At 34.4% G+C, this 21,323-nt stretch overlaps 1 protein-coding gene across 1 annotated transcript; it reads left to right on the top strand.

The window, feature by feature from the left end:
• Window positions 1–237: 237 nt before the first annotated feature.
• On the top strand, window positions 238–1,910 carry LOC110648696 (transcription factor MYB123). The gene is made up of 3 exons (XM_021803022.2): window positions 238–599; window positions 708–837; window positions 946–1,910. Exons 1-3 carry the CDS (start codon window positions 467–469, stop codon window positions 1,592–1,594), a joined length of 912 nt encoding a protein of 303 aa, XP_021658714.2. The 5' UTR covers window positions 238–466; the 3' UTR covers window positions 1,595–1,910.
• Window positions 1,911–21,323: the final 19,413 nt, after the last annotated feature.

The following is a 21,323-nucleotide window of genomic DNA, read 5'->3' as shown; positions in this document are numbered from 1 at the left end:
AAAAAAATCAAACTCCTATTAATAAAATGTTTAAACTTCAGGTGCTGAAGTGTATTTATTCTTTTCTTTCTTTTTTTTTTTAATAATCGTCAAGAAATAAATGAGAAATGATATAATTATTTTATAGAGTCAGAAATTATGGGAAACGTGTTTCCTTCCTATATGATCATCAAATTAATTAATAATTTCATTTTCGTAGACTTTTATGACTAAAGAGAAGCTATGCTATACATACGTCTATGCATCTATCCCACATTAATGGATCGAAGACTTACAGATATCCCCAAGTTTTTTCATATAATTCAGCTGCCTATAAAATGGGTGATACTGATCACTATTGTGGCCGTGCTCGTTTGTTGTGAGAGGGTAGTGTCTCTGTGAGAAACACAGAGAAACACAGAGAAACACACACACTAGCACAGAGAGAGAGAGAGAGAGAGAGAGAGAGAGAGAGAGAGAGAGAGAGATGGGGAGGAGTCCATGTTGCTCCAAGGAAGGACTCAACCGAGGAGCCTGGACGGCCATGGAAGACAAAATTCTTACAGCTTACATTAAAGCCCATGGAGAAGGCAAATGGAGAAACCTTCCCAAGAGAGCTGGTATATATACTTGGCTTTTACAAGAATTTCTTTTCTTCTGCTGTTTCTCTGTTGTAGTCATTTAACAGCAGAATTATTTGAGATTGATAGTGATGCTATTAATTGTAGGTTTGAAGAGATGTGGTAAGAGTTGTAGACTTAGATGGTTGAATTATTTGAGACCAGACATCAAGAGAGGTAACATATCCCATGATGAAGAAGAACTCATTATTAGGCTCCATAAGCTTCTTGGTAACAGGTTCTCTCTCTCTCTCTCTCTCTCTCTCTCTCTCTCTCTCTCTCTTCCCTTGTGTTTTAGTTTAATTATGGGTGTTGTTTGACTAAATTTGGTTAATTTGTTATGCAGATGGTCTCTAATAGCTGGAAGGCTACCTGGGCGAACAGACAATGAAATCAAGAACTATTGGAACACTACTCTGGGAAAGAAAGCTAATGCTCAATCAACTTCACCACAATCCAAGCACACTACTGCTACCAACTCTAGACAGAAAAAGCTAGCCACTGAATCCTCAAACTCACCACTCCCAGCCAAAGTCATCCGCACTAAGGCCACTAGGTGCACCAAAGTCTTTATCCCATTACAGTCTCCCCATCCACCCCCTGAATTTCACTCCTTCAACCCAACAGCCAGTGACCCCCCAGCTCAAACTTCCTTCCCAAATCATCCTAGTCAAGAGTTCGATTCTTCTGATCAACTACTCCACTGTGGAACATTCACTAATGAGGAACTCCAGAGTTACCATCATGATGATGATTTAGATTTCTTGAATCTTGATTGCCATGAATTTCAAGCAAGCGATGGAGATGCTGCCCCAGTGGACTATAATTACAAGGAGAATTTGTCCTCGGGTCATGATCATCACCGGTCCCTACCCATGGAGGGGCCGCCTGTGTTCAACGATTGGGCCACCAGTGCCTGTTTCGAGGACAGCGCCAATTTGGACCTAGATTCCCTATCATTTTTCCTTGATTCTGAGGAATGGCCACTACAATAATATATAACTACAGAGCGAGAAAATCTTATTAATAATAGATGGGAAAATAAAAAGTAAATTTGTGAATAAATAACTATATATTTCACTTGTTGCGTATCATGAGTGACTCCTGTAGAATTTGAAGTAATTAACTATTAGCAAGCTTGTTGATGCTGATAAATTACTGTTAATGTTTTATGCGCAAGATTTTTTTTTTTCTTTCTGCTGTTAACACTTAATCTAATGAAATTTTAGAATAATAATTATAGACACCATATTTTGGTCGACCCTCAAATGCATAACTTAATATACAATTTTCTTTTAAAGTTGCAATAAAGTTGTAATTTCAAATGTTTTCTTGAATGGATTTTCCATCTTAATGTTATCCGTTCTCAACTAATGACCCGATCACAGGTCATCTTTCTGAACTCAGCAATGGTTTGTCTTCGGAATAACTCGATCTCACGTTCAAGTTAGATTGTTTTCCGATCTCTTCGTCTTTATTAAACGTGTTCGGATCGATATTGGATCTTCAGACCATTCGATCTTACAGGCTATTGTTTTCCGATCTCACTATATTCAAATACCTCAAAATTCCAAATCTATGTATAATTTTGTGATCAGATATCTCGCTCGAATTGTTTAAACATTTCTCAATAAAGCTAAGGTTTTATCCGATCTTTAAATAATGATTCCAACCCTAATAAGCTCAAGTCATTTTCAAATCTTTACAATTCTACCAAATCACTCTTCAAATGTTTCAAGGTTTCAATTGATATTCAGTCACAGCACCATCCAATCTCATGTTCATGTGTAATGGTTTTTCGATCTCTTGAAGTGGCCTGATGTTTCATGATTAATAACCAGTCTCGGGTTTAATGTTCAAATTATTCAATTGATTAAGAGTTAATTCTATTCAGTACTCATGCAATTTGGTTTAGATGTTTTTCAATCTCATCAAGAAAATTGAGCATGAAAAGACTTAATTCATTTCAAAATAGAAAATATACAAGTCATTCGGCAGGAGGGTCTCCCCTAACCTGCTCTTCAGGTACATTTTCAGTTTCATCATTCCCTCTCTCTCTCTCAGGCTCCTCCTCGCTATCTTCTTCAGCTCTCGGGATGAGATCCTCCATCCAGGAGAAGTCTTCCTCAGGATAGCGCTTCACAAGCTAGGCCAGAAGATCGCCATGAGCATTCACATAAGCACCAGCCTCTCTTGCCAGGGCCTCTTCTTCTTTCGCCTTGATCTCTTCAGTAAGGCGAGTGACATCAGCAGATCGGCAAGCCCGAGCGTCTTCAAGTTCCTGCTCCAGTTCAACTATCCTTTCCTCATAAGACTTCATCCAATCTTTTATATGGGAGATGTGATCCTGGGCAGTAGAGAGTTGGGCCCTGGTGATAGTTGCATCCTGGACCGCCTTCAGAATCTCCTGTCTCAAGATATGGGCCTTTTCCCTGATCACATGTTGGTTCGTAATAGTCTCCAAAACCAAGCTCATCGTCTGAGCCAGGAGATCGTCAATGCTATCCTGGGCCAATCTATTTTGATCTTCTTGAAAATAGATGGTGGTGCTAAGGACCTTGGCTGGATCAGGATTACCCCGAACTGAACGATTCCTTTCTAGAGAATGGATAAGGACCTGAGCACCTCGAGCTAGTGTCCTTACGACTGGTCTGGAAGGCCCCCCTTATGCACTTGAAGAGACCGGCGGAGGTGGAGGTTTGGCTTTTCGAGGTGGAGGTTTGGCTTTTCGAGGTGGAGAAGGAACGATCTCCACCTTCGAGGCTGGCTACTCTGGAGGTTGGAATGGAGAGCTCGGTACTTCTACCGAGTCCCTCTTCAGCGTCTAAGCAGCAGCAACAACTTCCATTTCCAGCACTTTCTGGGTGAGCTCCATTTTTCGCTTGCAGCTCTCCTTTGCATTCTCGCCTCCCGCCATACCTGCACAGAGAACAAGTTAGTGAGATCACCAAAGTTAGGAGACTAAAGATCTAGATTATATCGATCCTGGGGCCAAGGTCAGAGAGTTGCAGCTCATAGTCCTCACGGGCAATCACTTGCATCAACCACCATTTCAGTTCGGCCATAACCACATCCAAACATGAGTATTTATGAGTGGCCACCTGATCCTTCAACTCCTTTACCATGGTGTCCTCGTCCTTATTTAGGGCGATCTTCTTTGGAACTGAAGGAACCAAATACTGCCAACTACGTGGAATGCCCTCAAAGCCATTTGGGTCCTTGCTTCTCAATATGAAAAAATAATTTTTCCAGTTCTTTAATGAGGAAGGGAGATCAGTGAAGGACCCGCAGTTCGGCTTGACTTGGAAAAACCAAAACTCATCGTCTTTTCGCCGAGCGAGCCTTTGCAACTCGACAAAAACCTTCGCTATGGGCTCAAGCTTTTTAGCTCAACATAAACCTCTGAAGGCCACTAGAGTTCACCAGGAGTTCAGATACACCTAGGCTACACAGATATGGTGAAACTTTAGAACGACTCTATAGAATTCGTTAAGGGAAACCGAAGCCCAGGTTTTAATTGTTCTTCATACACCATGATTAGGTCGGTTTCTTCAAAGAAATGATCGGCTCGAAGATAGCCGTGACATCTGATAAGTTTGAAGGAGTCAGTCGGAAGGTTGTACTCATGGCTAGTAGACTGAAGATTGGTTTCCTTAAGGACCGATGGTAACTCGTCCAAGAGTAAGTTCTCTTTCCTTAAAGACGACGCTTATTTTGACTTGGTTGCTTGACCATGGACCGGGACGATGGTTGTAGAAGGTTTAGGTCGCTACTTCACCTTCATCCGATGTCCACGAAATGTGAAAAGAAGGAGGACTGGCAGCTCTCTGACCGTTGGTACTGCTCATTTTCGAAGATAAAGATAAAATTGATCGAAAAAAGATTAAAGCTCTTACCAGAGTGTAAAACGGTGCCAGAAAACTTCAGAGGGCAGGAAAGAATGTTGTAGTTGCTCAGAGAATCTTAAAATGGCGTAAGTAGGCAAATGGATAATACTCCTCCCTATTTATACCTGCCTGAGCATTAAATACTCACGAAGCCCCAAGAGACGCATCGGTTAATGGGATTAGACTATTTTGATGACTCATTAAAGGTGAATTCCAGAAACGTGGCAGGGAGATTGGATATTTAAAGAACGATCAGGAGAGATCGGTCGATGAGTGTGAGTTGTGAGATCAGATTGGATACAGTTATAAGAGATCAGAAAATAATGCAATAATAAAATAAAATAAACCATCAATTTTGAATAAATAAAACTTCATTTCATTTTCAAAAGGTCAGATTACATTATTTGGGCGATCTCTCAAGATCAACAATTACAAATTTTCCTTTACTACATTCTACCTATCTTGTTCTTGCGGTTCAGACCACTCCCGATTTTAAGATGACGTTCAGGAGATACATGGAGATTGCGAGGGTAGCTCTCGTTAACTATGGCAAAGACTACGGGAAGCTCAGTGTCTTCTTCAATGTCATCAACTAGAACCAAGCTATGATCGGGACCCCTGAGATAGTTAGGAGCTAAATGAACTTCAAGTGGTGGTCACTGATATTAAGATTGAAATTAGCGGTCTGCTTGTCAGAGATCGGTCTGCAAGCCATACCAGTAAGCCGATTCGAGATCGGCGTGATAGTCAGTTTCGACCTTGATCGATCAATTAGTCTAGTTCCCTCACCGTCATTAGACAATGCCTTCATAAACCTCCGATCACTGGAATTGTCATTTTCAGGAGATGGAAAAAGAAAATATTCAGAAAAAGATTAAGGTGGTTGTCATGAGAAGAATTCTTGCCAGAAAGCCAAGAACGGGAAAATAAAACATTGGAAATTCACCGGAGAAGGGAGGTTGTGAGTATGTGAAGGACAAAATTCTCCTGCATATATATAAGGTCTTGGCACTTATTATGTGCAGAACTCGAAGCGATTCATCGATAATTGGAGAATTTATTGCTTTGACTGATATAGGTCGAAATCAAGAAATAAGAGAGATAGGAGGTGATGGAGGAGTCCAACCGTTCCCAATCATAACCTTTAATTTATGAGTTCAGCCCCTTGTCGTTGGATTGTAGGCGGTTAATGCAGCCCAGTACATTCTAATCTACACTGTTGATCATAATTGTAAGGACAGATTTGAAGCCCTTAGATCAAAAGTAAATAACTAATTCGGCACCTTTTGTTCCCAACCTTAGGATCCATTCTGTAAGGCGTGACTCCTAATCGTTGGATGAAAGGACAGGAATTTGGAATGCAATCCTAATCTTCAATTTTGATCCTCTTTAATTCTGGAATGTAGGATTATGTCCTCTTAGATCCTAAACCTTCATTTCCTCCTGCTGAAATCTTGACCCTCTATCTCTGAGCACCCATCTCCTATAAATATCTATATGCAATGCTATGGAGGTAGCGGTAATTATTAAGGAAAAACACTGAAATTTTGCTATAGCTTCATTTTCTATCGAAAACTCTCAAGGTTCCTAGAGACTTTAGAAATAAGTTTTCTAAAGAATCTTACCGCGGAAGCTATAGGCCTTGCAATCCATACCCTGAACAACTGCGCACGATCTTCAAAACTCAATCACTGCCTGTCAAGAATATCTCATTTCAATCATTTGTAACTCCTCAAAATCACCTTACTGTCTCAGTTTTAGTAGCTCTAGATACACGAAGACATTAGTACCAGCTTACTCATTATTTCAGCCTTTTCTACAGGTAAGTGCTCGACTTATCATTCTCAAATGTTCATGACTTAGTCTTTGTTAGATCCTTCATCACAACAAATCTTCAGAATAAGTTTACATCGATTTGGACTTATTTCACCTTTTTTGTGACATTCGCGAGTTTTACCTTTCATTTTTACATTGTCCTTAATTTCTTTGTGTTATTTCATGTAAAAAAAAAAGATAGTTCACGACATTGATATTCTGTAAGTACAGTAAGGAGTACGGATGGGAGAAGACAATATGGAGATTCCCGATCAGGATAAAAATGATTAGGAATAGTACAGACAAATTGGGAGGTTAGCTACTCAGTCTAGCTCTGAAAAAAAATAAGAATGAGGTCGGGATTCGAGATTAAGCTCAGACGGAAAACCTCCGAAATAAGATGTCTAGAAGACTCCAAATGAGGAGTCATAATAAGCTGAGAAAAGTTTGGATAAATAAATCATGAGATCAGAAATTAAAAGTCTAGAATAATATGAAAAGCGAGAGGGGACGCAAGCAATGCTCTCATATCTAATAGAATCAAACGAGTTCGGTCTCACAACTGAGACCTTTTAAAATTTACTTTTGATGAATTAGAAGGGAACCAGGAGAGAGTCCTTTCCTGAATCCTCTCAACGAAAGTTCTAATATATACATTTTAAGAGATCGGGAAATAGTCCTTACCCGAATTCTCTTAGCAAAAATTCTAATAAAAAAATATTTTAAGAGATCAGAAAAGAGTCCTTACCTGAATTCTCTTAGCTAAAACTCTAATAAAAATATTTTAAGAGATCGGGAGAGAGTCCTTACTCGAATTCTCTTAGCTAAAACTCTAATAAAAATATTTTAAGAGATTGAGAAAGAGTCTTTACCTAAATCCTCTCAACGAAAGTTCTAATATATACATTTTAAGAGATCGGGAGAGAGTCCTTATTCGAATTCTCTAAGCAAAAATTTTAATAAGAATATTTTAAGAGATCAGGAGAGAGTCATTTCTTGAAATCTTTTCAATCAAAATTTTAATATTACTAATACCTAAATACCGAGGTACATAACATGTGAGCCGAGAATCCTCCTCATTCATTACGAATCTTTAGGGACCCAAATAATACCTCTTTAGAGTTAGAGTCCTAATTCAAAGCGAAAAAAAATTAGATAAAATATGTAACAAATTAAATAAACAAAATACCAATTCACTGTAAGGTCATCCCATACACCTGTGTTCTTGGGAAACCTAAAATAGTGAGATATTAAACGCTCCTTTTATCGATAATAAGGACTGACATCGTGACTCCAAACTCCTCAAAATTATCAATCGTAAGTTATTAAGAGCATATCGTTAAATTTATCGACCCTCGTTAAGAGACGAGGTGGGGTGCCTAACACCTTCTCCTCCCGTGAACTTAGAATCTCTATTTCGAAAGTAGTTTTTATTTTCAGTAATGATTTCCTTTAATTTTCTTTAAAATTAAAGTGGCGACTTCTCACTTTTTCTACTTCAGTGAGAATCGTCCGGCGATCGCAAAACCCTTGCGACAATAATAACAGTAAATACTTATAATTCTTTGCTTTTCTATTTAAATTATATTACCATGCAGAGCGAAACTAGGAATTCATGGAGTAAAATATATATATATATATATATATATATTAAAAAGATATTAAATAAGCTCTACATAAAAATATAAAAATTAAAATAAAAATATAAAATATTAAAAGATTAAAATTAGATAATATAAAAAAAATATGAAATGAAATTTATATAAAAGTATAGAGACTGAAATAAAAATATTAAAGGGATAAATAGTATTTTTTTTAAAAAAATATATTAAAATTTATAAGTAAAATTTTAAAAATTTTGGAGAGGAAAAAAATAATTTAAAAAAAAAATACAAAATTTTTTATTTTATTTAAACTCTAACTATATGCAAATTTACTGCTAGGGTTAATGGAGGATAGCATAGTTATGGAAATTATTCGTATATCCTTACATGGATATGACGATAATAAAACAGAAATCAAGCACGAAGCTGACTGTAACATAAAAGATTTCGGTATCAGAAAATTTATTTTTATCCCACAAAATTCGGCTGCATTGTCTTTGTTAATTATAGAAATTGCTTAATCAATAACAATTAATGTGACATATATACATAAATTAAGTGGGTGCAAATACCGTGGACGTACCTGAGAGACACTAAAAGACGTAAGAGAAAGTGGTTTGATACCTTGTAATTATTATAGCCAGAGGCTAGTTGCAACTTTACTGTCAGCGATGGCAGCGGCAGCCTGCCCTTTTGATTTTGAAATTAATCATATGGCTAAAGGATGGGAGGGGAATTTTCACCTTCTAGATGGAGATGGCAAAATTTCCCCACCAGTGGGGACCCCGTCTCACTCCAGTAACGTTGGATCAAGTTTTAGATCGATTTTTGAGGTACTTTAAAAAACATGTCATTGAGGATGGTGCGGAATCGGTATTTAAGCACTCTATCCTAAAATTTGCTCTGAGTGTATATGTATATAATTATAATTGTGTAGTTAATACAATATTTTATTTTAATTAAATTAATAGTTATATTATTACATTTCAATAAATTCTTAATTTCAATTTTGATTATATTTCTAATACTTCAATTAAATAAATTATAATTAAAGACTAATTAATATATACATATATATATATATATTAAATAAATTAATAGTAAAGAAATAAAAAATAAAAATTATTAATTCAAATATTATAATTACTTAAAATAAATTAAACTCAATTAGCACTTAAAATCTAAACCATTCATTTCATGCAATATTGACCATTCAAATGATGATATAAATTCTCATATTTTCTAAGAAATCCTAGCCTTTGCTTTTTATCTCTTTGCCTCTTTCTCATGACGCAAGTATCGCGCCTCTCCTCTTTGACTCTTTCCTTCTCTAAACTTGAGAGAATCAAAACTCACGGTTTAGTGATTTTGATTCACAACTCTGTGTATAAAAGGAAATGGTCTGAAGGTAACAATTTTATGAAAATTTCTTCTATTTTTTTTTTTTATAATTTTCCATCCTCTATTTAAACGAGATCTAGGGTTTTTTTTAAGCTTTTACATATTTTAATTGTCTTGAAACTTCAATAATTTTTTTTCTAGAAAAAATTTCACTAATTGTCGAAGTACTTGAAATGTTGCTGCAGCTTAAAGCTTGACATTTCATTGGCTCTTATTTTATTTTATTTTGTATAATAAGTTATAACAATAATAATAATAATAATAATAATAATAATAATAATAATAATATTCGGCTTGTTGCAATTTGAAGTTTGGACCTTGTGCTCTTGCTGTTAGTATGTGCATATAAATATAATATTAGTTTTTTTTATTATTTTATTGATGCATGTGAATCTCTAATTAATTAATTAATATATTAGCATATTAGTATAAGTTATTAATTAATTAATTAATGTCAATATCTTTTTTTTTTTTGTGCTTGTTTTGATTTAATGGTTTTGAATGTTTATTAGATGCAATTTAGTTGCTTTAACTCATTCTATCTTTGCAATCTAGATTTTTTGGAATTTTGCAGTTAAAATACAGGTATGCACTCTACTACTTTGTATATCTAAATAGAAAAGTTGTTTAAACTCTAAATGAAATTGACTACACCTTACATGTTAGCTGGGCTATTAGTGAATTAATTTTAGCTGTAAGAGAGTATCCCTTTGTGCATGATATTTGTGGATGATATAGTTATAATAGATGAGACGCGAGAAGGAGTCAATAGAAAGCTAAAGCTTTGAAGAAGTACTCTAGAGTCAAAGAGCTTTAAGTTAAGTAGAACAAAGACAGAATATATGTATTGCAAGTTTAGTGAAGGCTGAATTAGTGACAGAGAAGGAGATAGTTTGGATGGAGTGGTATTATCTCAAAGTAATCACTTTAAATATCTCAGTTTAATCCTTCAAGTAGATGGGGGATGTGAGGAGGATGTTAGTCATGGGATTAAAGTCGGATGGTTGAAGTGAAGACGTAACACGGAAGTTTTATGTGATTGCAAGATTCCTAATAAGTTAAAATGAAAATTTTACTGTACAGCTATACACCGGTCATGTTATATGATAGTGAGTGTTGAGCAATGAAGGAGTCATATGTGTCTAAGATAAGAGTCGCGGAGATGAGAATGTTAAGGTAGATGAGTGGCCATACTAGACTAGATAAAACTCGTAATGAGAGCATTAGAGAAAAGGTAAAAGTGGTGCCAATTGAGGATAAGTGGAGAGAAAGGAGATTGAGGTGGTTTGGTCATGTGAAGCATAGACATACGGAGGCTCCAGTTAGACAAGTAAAGCACATTGGGTTAGAGGATAGAAAGAAAAAAATGGGTAGACCTAAACTGACTTCGAGGAGAGTAGTACAATATGACTTAGAGGCATTACATATTTCCGAGGATTTAACCCAAAATCGTTTAGAGTGGAGAAAAAGAATCCATATAACCGACCACGATAAATTTTTAAGATAAAAGCTTAGTTGAGTTGAGTTATATTGGAATGACAAAGAAATGGGTACTATCATATCAAATGTTATTTGTAATTAATTTATGGGTGTTAATTCCTTTTCAATTTGTTGTATTGAATAATACAAGTAGTAACTATTTATAAATACAAGTACAAAAGCTATATGTAAATCTTACAGTTTTATTTTCTTTGATTATACTGGAGTGATGATTGGAAGGTTGCTGATGTTTATGCTAAGAAATGTTTTATATCAGACGCTTATCAGGATATCATATTCTATTTGCAGTAGTTATTAATTTAATTATTGTTTAGCATCATTGTAATTTGCTGCTATGTCTGAACAAGAAGATAGTCATCAACAACCTACCATTTTACATTCTGAATCAGCTATAGAAGCACAAACATTAAATTCTAATCCACAAACAACAACAAATGGAATTCAATCACCCACACAACAAGGAATGGAAGATGTTTGTGATTTCACTTAAACAAAAGGAAGACTAAAGAGTGTTGTCTAGACACATTTTGAAAAGCAAAAAAAAAAAAAAAAAAATTGATGGAGTGGATAAGCCTGAATGTAACTACTGTAATAAGTTGCTAGGTAGGGAATCAAGAAATGGTACAAGGCACTTATGTATCACTTGAAGAGGTGTCTAAGACGAAAGGTAATTGACTTGTGGCAACAATTATTGACTAACAACTTGAAAAAGGCAAAAGGGGAAATAGTCTCCTACTCATTTGATCAAAGATGTTGCAAGAAGAGAGCTAGCACATGCTGTCTTTTTACATGAATATCCTTTGTCCATTATGGATCATGTTGGATTTAGAAGATATTCAAATGCTCTTCGGCCTATGTTCAAGTGTCTAAAAAGAAATACCCTTCAAAATGATAACTTGAAGATATATGATTATGGGAGGGGTAAAACTATGAAACTGCTAGAGATGAATGGGAGCCGAGTGGCCATAACTTTTGATATGTGGACTTCAAGCAACAAAAAAAAGGGATTTATGGCAGTTACAATGCATTTTATTGATAGCATTTGAGCACTACAAAGCCGAATCTTAAGATATTACTATGAACTATATTAGTTTTAATTGATGCTTGTTAATTATATGCATTGATTTTGTTGTTTGATCTTAAATAGCATTATGTATTCTTTAGAATATATAATATGTGCTTGTGATTGAAATTACATATGTTAATTATAGGAATAGACATAAGATATCCAATACTACTTTTTTTTTAAATTTTTTTTAGGTTCACATATGTTTCATGTCCACAAACAAGTGAAGTACTTTCAAAAGTATTAATTGACTATTTAATGGACTAGAATGTCGACACAAAATTGTCCACTATCACATTAGATAATTGTTCCACCAATAATGCTTTGGTTAATGTTGTGAAAAGTAAATTGCAAGTTAATTCTTTGTTAAGATCCAGTTCCTTGCTTCATATGCGTTATTGTGCTCACATTTTACATTTAATTGCGAAAGATGGATTAGATGTTATTGGAGATGGGATAGAAAAAATCTGAAATGCTGTGCTATATTGGACTGTAACACCTAAAAGACATCAAAATTTTGAGAATGCAACTAGACAATTATGGATTCCTTTGACTAAAAAATTAGGTCTAGATTGTGTAACAAGCTGGAATTCCACTTATTTAATGCTTCAAACAACCTTACTTTACAAAAATGTGTTTAGTAGGTTGAAACAATGTGAATCTCAGTATAATGATTTGCCTCAACAGGAAGATTAGTTGTTTGCACAAGAGGTTTGTGGTAAGTTGAAATTATTTTATGGTGTCACTGAAATTTTTTCTAGTACAAAATATCCAACTGCTAACCTTCATTTTCCCAAAATCTGTGAAATTAAGTTAACATTGAATCAATGGCTTATTTCTTTTGATAAGACTATTAGTGAAATGGCTTTCACAATGCCGACCAAATTTGACAAGTATTGGAGTGTGATACATGAGATGATGGGTGTAGCTACTATTTTAGATCCAAGGTATAAGATTTCATTAGTTAAATTTTATCTTCCAAGATTGTATGGGACTTGCTCTCATGGTGAAGGAGAATAGTTATCTGATTTTAATTTATTTGTTATGAGGCAAAAGAGAGCTAAAACCATAGGTGTTAAAACTGAATTGGATCTTTACTTGGAGGAAGAGGTCTTACCTAGAACAATGAATTTTGATATTTTGCTTTGGTGGAAAATAAATATAACGCCCTCACTTTAGGTAGTCCGTACATTCTACTGTTCGGACAGCTAGGATGTCTGGAACTACACTGGAACTAGCGTGAGGAGGCATAAATTGACTGAATAAAGATCAAGAAAAATTAAGAAAAAAAATAAAAGAAATGAATTGCAAATGAGTTAAATAAGCCGGAGTCACAGCGATGGGTGACCTTACCGGGAAGCAATTGTGAAGATAATTGCCAACCCTAGACCCTCGAGAAACCCTAGGAAATAATTTTTGGGACTTAATTAAAGGTTTACTGAGGTATAAATGATATTAAAAATGTTAAAGAAAATTTAAAAATATTTATTAATCAGTACAGACCAAAAATAACCTGATAAGCTTAACGAAGGGCATTTTGTTCATTTTAACCCCAGAGTTGAATTTTGACCTAAATGTCAATTAAAATGAGAGAGATTAAAACACATAAAATAAATTAAAATTATGAATTATGGTAGGGAAGTGAGAAAAAAAGGGAAAAAAAGAAATAAAAATTATTACACAATCATGATATATAATGACTTCATTTAAAATATTTGACCAATGGGAAATTAACAAATATTTATTAAGGGATAAGGAAGAGTTAAAAAGGAGATAAAACAAAATTGAAATGGTCATCTTCTTCATTTCCTTCACTATGGCCGAACCATCACTCTTCCATGCTCCCACCATTTTCACTTTCTCCTAGCTTGATTACTCCTTACATCTCACCCCAAAACCCTAAATTCTCTTCACTAAAATTTATCCCCACACCATAACGAAGAGTTTGGCTGCCAAAAAGTGAAGGAATTTCAAAGTTTACACAAGTTAAGAATTATTCAATAGGAGGTTAGTGCACTATAATCTCTCCTTACACTTTTAAGTGTAGTAAGCATGCCAAATTAGGCTAAAATTTCATTAAATTGAAAGAAATTGCTAAGGGAATGATCACTCCTATTTTCGGTAAACATGAAATTCCTTAGGGTTTGATGTTTTTAACTGATGAAAATTGGTTCCATGATGATGTTTGATAAGTTAATATGCTTTAGAAGTTGAATGAATTAAATTTGCACAAATTAAATAATTGAAATTGGGGTTTGTGATCATGAATTGGAAATTTTGTGTAATTGCTGGAATTTGACTTTTGTTGAGGTGAATTGATGATATTTAGAAGTGCCATGAATGCCAAGTTATAGTTTGGGAGATTGGAGCAAATGAATTGGGAGTGTATTTTCTATACAGGTTGTGGGACTCTTTGAATCCAGTGTGGATTTTGACTTATAATTAGAAATGTTTGCTCTAATTGGTATAAGACCAACTGAAGATAAAACTAGGGCCAAAATACTCCATTTTTCATGAAGAAACCATGCACAAATTCTGTCCATAAATCGACCTAATTACTGCTTGAATCTGGCTTACCAAATCCTAAACCTACAAAAATGACCAAATAAACAATACATGTTCATTTGGTCATAACTCCCTCTAGGATGGTCAGAATGACCTGATTTTTATACCATTAGAAATGTTAAATATAGGAGCACAACTTTCATGAAGAACATAAAACCCAGAACCCAAGGGAACTAAGTCAAAATGTTAGAACAAGTTAGTACACTAAATCCTGGACTTTGCCTCAACAACCACTTGACCCCAGAACAGTGTTTATACTATAACATTCACTAGGAAATCCCAAATGAGATGAGCCAAACTGTTCTGGAAACCTAAGAGATAGGGCTCCAACTTTGATTAAGAACTTGCCTCAAATTTAGCGTGTAAGAACCCTAAAATGGGAGTTAAATCCACTGACCTAAACCTGGAATCCTGTAGACACAGGGTACCTAAGTCCAGGCTAGTTAATTGGCTATAAATAATTCTACAAAACTTGAAAAATTGTAATCCAAAATTTTTAGTGATCATAAGATATAGGGTAATAACTTCTATGAAGAGCATTAGGTCTAAAAGTGGCTGTAACATGTCCAAATAATTAGGGAATGATTGACTCCAGAATTTGCTTAGTTCTGGAACTAGAGAGAGTTAAGACCATAACTTGAGTTCTAAAACCTCAAATGATATGAATCAAAAAGGAAAACAAAGACAGGACATAGAGGAATAACCTCCATGAAGGAAGTGTGGCCAAACAGTGGCCACATCTTGACCAATTTGTTAGATGAACTTAAGACATCAAATCTGGACCTTGAGAAAGGTTCATAAAATGACTTGTTGTATGATATGAAGTTAATCAAAATGAGTTGCTAAACATAAAAGTCATATGAAAATACCCAAGGGACCTATGTCCTCATTATAATGACATGAAAATGATATAAAGTATAGATAGTACATCAAGTGAAATAATAACATGTACGAACCCTTAATAGTACATAGCATAAAATACTATTTTGTTCAAAGTATACCTAGATTTATTTATATAGCATGGATCGATTGGTATACCAATTAGGGACTACAGATTGTAGTACTGCCCACATAAATAATTATTGATAGACAATATATGTCTAAGATGATTGTTCTACTAGCTTATGCCTGCCCATTGGCCATTGTGCCTAATTTTATTTCTGGCTTTGTGTTGGCCTTGTGCCTGACATGACAGATGTATACATTTTAGACATACAGATGTTTAACTAGTATACTCCTGTGTATCCAGTTTTTATAGTTTGTTATATGTTACTTGGGCACATATATGAGTAATAAGTCTTAAATTTAAATAATTACATGAAGAGATCACAGATATAAGTAATAAGATTGAAAATGACCTAAATGAACAAAGAAGATCCTAATAACTTACTTGCTCTCAAGATTTCATAAAAAATGTAAATGACTTAGAAATTTATGAAATTACACATAAAATAATTATTTCAATTGTTTAGTTATTTTTCCTTTATTTTATGCACTATTGAGTGTTATGCTTAGCGCATTGGTTTTTTCCATCGCATAGGTACTGGAGAGTAGCAACAGCAGTAATGCCTAGATAGGATTTGGCCAAATCTGCTATAGTGTAGGTTGTCACCTCAGCAGTCCATTTTGATAGGACTCATGTATATTTATATTTTGTATTTTGGTTATTGTACATAAGTAAATGATGTAAATCATTTTGAGTTGTAAATAAATTGTAAATTATTTTATATGAATGAATGAATGAAACTTATATTTTCTTGAAATTGTATGAGTAGAAATGTTATGATATGACATATAGAAACATGAGATAGATATGAAATTGTTTTAACAGGTAAATAGTTTACACTCGCTAAACATTAATAAAATAGAGGAGACTCTATCTGGGTCTCTACAAAAATAAGATTTGATAAAAAAAAAATTTTTTTCTACGTGTAAGATAATATGAATAAATGAAAGTTAAAAATTAACAATGAATATGATAAGACAAGATAGGGTGCTCCAGCAGCGAATGTGGCACACCTTGCTCAGCTACACTGTAGACGGGTGATGGATGTTACATTTATTGGTATCAGAGTAAAGGTTTAGGCGGTCCTAGGCATAGAGAGATAGAGAGATATAGTGTTCATAACATGCATGAGCCTTTATATAGGAGTCGAGGTAACACTAATGCAGATATGTTCTTTGTCTGTTTTATAGGATTGATGGAGTCTGATTCTTCAGAGCAAGGGTCTTTCAGACCTGAGGAGGAGGAGATTGGTAGTCACATACTTGCTCCTAGTCAGGGATGAGACAGGAGAAAGGAGTCATCTCATGGTGCTACAAGTAGAGTGTAGCAGGCATTTTTGGAACAGATGACTCAGATGCTCTGCCAGGTTTCCAGAGCCATTCTAGAGCTGTAGCCACAGCCACTGCCTGTATAGCGGTCCCCACTAGAGAAGTTAAGAAAATATGAGGCCATCGACTTTATGGGTAAAAAGGAGGATGACCTAGCCGCTGCTGAGCACTGGCTAGAGCGGACTGAAAGAGTGTTAAAACAGTTACACTGCACACTAGAGTAGTAGCTAGAGTGCGCTCTGTCGTTACTACAGGAGGAAGCCTACCAGTGGTGGGATATGGTGTCCAGAGGGGTACAGTCGACAACGCTTACTTAGGACTTCTTCTTGGCTGAGTTCAAGAAGAAATATATTAGTCATGTGTATTTAGAGGCCAGAAGGAGAGAGTTTCTGACATTGAGACAGAGACAGCTTACGGTCTCTGAGTATGAGAGAGAATTTATGAGGCTAGGTAGATATGCCCGAGAGATAATGCCTACAGAGGCAGACCAATGCTGTAAGTTCGAGGATGGACTAAATGATAATATTAGACTTCTGGTGATGGTACATGGATATACAGACTTCTCACAGTTAGTGGCTGCAGCTCTTAATGTAGAGAGAGTACAAAATGATGAGCAAACTCGGAGAGATAAGCAGCGTAAGAAAGGAACTGGATCGTAAGCGGCCAAAATGCTTCATTTTTCATGAAGAAACCATACCCAAATTCAGTCCATAAATTGATCTAATTACTGTTTGAATCCAGCTTACCAAATCTTGAACCCAGAAAAATAACCAAATGACCAGTATATGTTCATTTGGTCATAACTCCCTCTAGGAATGTCAGAATGACATGATATTTATACCATTGGAAAGGTTAAACATAGGAGCACAACTTTCATGAAGAACACAAAACTCAAAACCCAAGGAAATTAAGTCAAATTGTTAGAAAAAATTAGTGCACCAACTCCTGGAATTTGCCTCAACCACCACTTGACCCCAGAATAGTTTTCATATTTTAACTTTCACTAGGAAATCCCAAATGGGATGACCCAAACTATTCGGGAAACCTAAGAGACAGGGCTCAAATTTTGATTTAGAAATTTGCCTCAAATTTAGAGTATAAGAACTCTAAAATGGGAGTTAAATCCACTGACCTGAACTTATAATCCTATAGACACAGGGTACCTAAGTCCAGGCCAGTTAATTGGCTATAAATAATTCTAAAAAACTTGAAAAATTGTAATTCAAAATTTTGAGTAATCATAAGATATAGGATAACAACTTCTATGAAGAATATTAGGCTTAAAAGTGGCTACAATATGTCCAAATAATTAGGAAAATATTGATTCCAGAATCTGCCTAGTTCTAGAACTAGAGTGAGTGAAGGAATCAGTTATGGTAATTTGACCATAACTTGAGTTCTAAAACTTCAAATGACATGAATCAAAAAGAAAAACAAAGATAAGATATAAAGGAACAACTTCCATGAAGGAAGTGTGGCCAAACAGTGGCCACATCTTGAGCAATTTGTTAGATGAACTTAAGACATCAAATCTAGACCTTGAGAAAGGTTCATAAAATGACTTGTTGTATGATATGAAGTTAATCAAAATGAGTTGCTAAACACATAAGTCATATGAAAATACACTTGGGACCTATATCCCCCATTATAATGACATGAAAATGATATAAAGTATAGATAGTACATGAAATGAAATAATAACATGTAGGAACCCTTAATAGTACATAGCATAAAATAATATTTTGCTCAAAGTATACCTAGACTTATTTATATAGCATGGATCGATTGGTATACCAATTAGGGACTACAGATTGCAGTACTGCCCATAGGAATAATCATTGATAGATAATATATGTCTAAGATGATTGTTCTATTGGTTTAATGCCTGCCCGTTTGTCATTGTGCCTAATTTTATTTCTAGCTTTGTATTGGCCTTGTACCTGACATGACAGATTTATATATGTTAGACATCCAGTCTTTATAGTTTATTATAGGTTACTTGGGCACAAATATGAGTAATAAGTCTTAAATTTAAATAATTATATGAAGAGATCACAAATATAAATAATAAGATTGAAAATGACCTAAATGAACAAAAAAGATCCTAATAACTTACTTGCTCCCAAGATTTCATAAAAAATGTAAGTGACTTAGAAATTATGAAATTACACATAGAATAATTATTTTAATTGTTTAGTTATTTTTCCTTTATTTTATGTACCACTAAGCGTTATGCTTAGCGCATTGGTTTTTCCATCGTGTAGGTACTGGAGAGCAGCAGCAGCATCAGCAGCAGTAGTGCCTAGACAGGATTTGGCCAGATCTGCTACAGTGTAGGTTATCACCTCAGTAGTCCTTTTTGGTAGGGCTCATGTATATTTATATTTTACATTTTGGTTATTGTACATAAGTAAACGATGTAAATCATCTTGAGTTGTAAATAAATTGTAAATTGTTGTATATGAATTTTATATGAATGAATGAATGAAACTTATATTTTTTTGAAATTGTATGAGCAGAAATGCTATGATATGACATATGGAAACATGAGATAGATATGAAATTGTTTTAACAGGTAAATAGTCTACACCTGCCAAATACTAATAAAACAGAGGAGGCTTTATCTGGGTCTCCACAAAAATAAGATGTGATAAAAAAAAAATTTCTACACGTAAGATAATATGAATAAATGAAAGTTAAAAATTAACAATGAACATAACAAGACAATATAGGGTGCTCTGGCACCGAATGTGGCACACCTTGCTCGGGTATACTGTAGATGGGTAAGGGATATTACAATAAATGAGGTTAAATATCCTTCTTTACAAGCAATAGCTAGGGACATATTAGTTATTCCTGTGTCTACTGTTGCAAGTGAGTCTGCTTTTAGCACTGGTGGAAGATTAGTTAGCCCACATCGCAGTAGGCTACACCCAAAAACTTTGGAAGCTTTGATATGTGCTCAAAGTTAGTTATGGGCTACTAAATTTTAAGGTAACATTGAACACAATGCATTTTCAATTTTCAATTTATTAATTTATTTAGAATGTCATGTATTTATCCTACATAATTTTTTATTGTATTTTAGATGGATAACATATTAATTATGATGGATATGCTACCATTTATGAAGATATAGAAATGGATATTGATGATGATAAGGAAATTGATGTAAGTAACTTTGTAGTTATTTTGAATTATTTATATGTTTATTACTTATAATTGTTTTATTTCAACTGTATAACTTTTGTTTACATTACTAATTTGATTATTGCAATTGAGCAAAGATCTATTAGAAGTTAAAAAATACCAAGTGTTTGGTTATTTTGCTCTTGCTAGATAGTATTTTGTATATTTTAATGAGCATAAATTGTTCATATGAGTACATAAGTATATATCATTGTGGATAGCTCTGACCATAGAATCTGCAGAGTTTTTTTTTTTTTGGCAATATGCAGGTGAAACTAATAAGTGAAAGACAAGTAATGCCAAATTTGAAGATGGTGACTAATTTTATATTGAAATGTTTCTATTTCTTGAATTGTATTTTTTTACTATGGTTAGATATTGGTTATATATTGTATTTTGACTCTCATATTATTAATAGGACATGTATTAATTTTAATGTTTTGTTGGATTCTATTTAATTTGATGAAAATAGATGGACAATGCATATTATTTTTTGGAATTAATATATGAATTTACATTAATGATATTTGATAATTGTAATCATTTGGTTAAAAAAAATAAATACAGCAAAGGTTGAAATGAACAGAAAAGGGGCTAAGCGGGGCGAAGCGGGGCAAGGATTCTAGTTTTTCGACGGGGCGGGGATTGGTAACAATTTTCTTACCTTGGTAGGGTATGGGGCAAGGTTGGGTACACATTTATTAGTGATGGGGTGGGGATGGAAATGGCATAAACCACTCCTGATCTGCCTTGTTGCCATTCCTACTTTTAGAATAATCCCTATTTGCCAATTCAAAAAAAAAAGCCAAATTGTCTTCTTTTTTCCATGTTAATGGAAGGTGATGAAATGATTTCAATTTCATAATATCATAATAAATTTCAATTTGTAATTGAAGCTTAAGGACAAGAGCATTATTTTTTGATATAACAAAAAGCTGATGTCTCTTCTCAATTAAATCATTCAAACAAAAAGAAAGTAACAGAAATAAAAAAAAATAAAAAATTATAACAGAAATAAAAAAATAAAAAATAAAGTCATTGTGCCTTGATCTTTAAATAATGCTCAGACTTTGGAAGTTGTTGTAGCTTATGCTTTAATGCAAGGGCAAGGAACAGGGCATCACCATCCATGATAGCACTTCGATTCTCACAATCATCTGGTTGGGCGAGTAGATGGTATTGATGTATGTAGGGGACTAAAGTGCACTTGTTGGTAATGGTTAGGTCGATTGAAGATGGTGGGGAATATTCCACAATTGTAATACTAAAAAATTTTCAAAAATAGCATCAAAGTAAAGCTTGAGATTTTCTTAGAATTTTGACATAAGTTTCATATTTTTTTTTTTTTTAGATTTAGAGAATT

Source organism: Hevea brasiliensis, chromosome 4, assembly GCF_030052815.1.
Source record: "Hevea brasiliensis isolate MT/VB/25A 57/8 chromosome 4, ASM3005281v1, whole genome shotgun sequence".
NCBI lineage: Eukaryota > Viridiplantae > Streptophyta > Magnoliopsida > Malpighiales > Euphorbiaceae > Hevea > Hevea brasiliensis.
The sequence above is the reverse complement of the archived record's forward strand: the minus strand, read 5'-3'. Positions and strand labels throughout refer to the sequence as shown.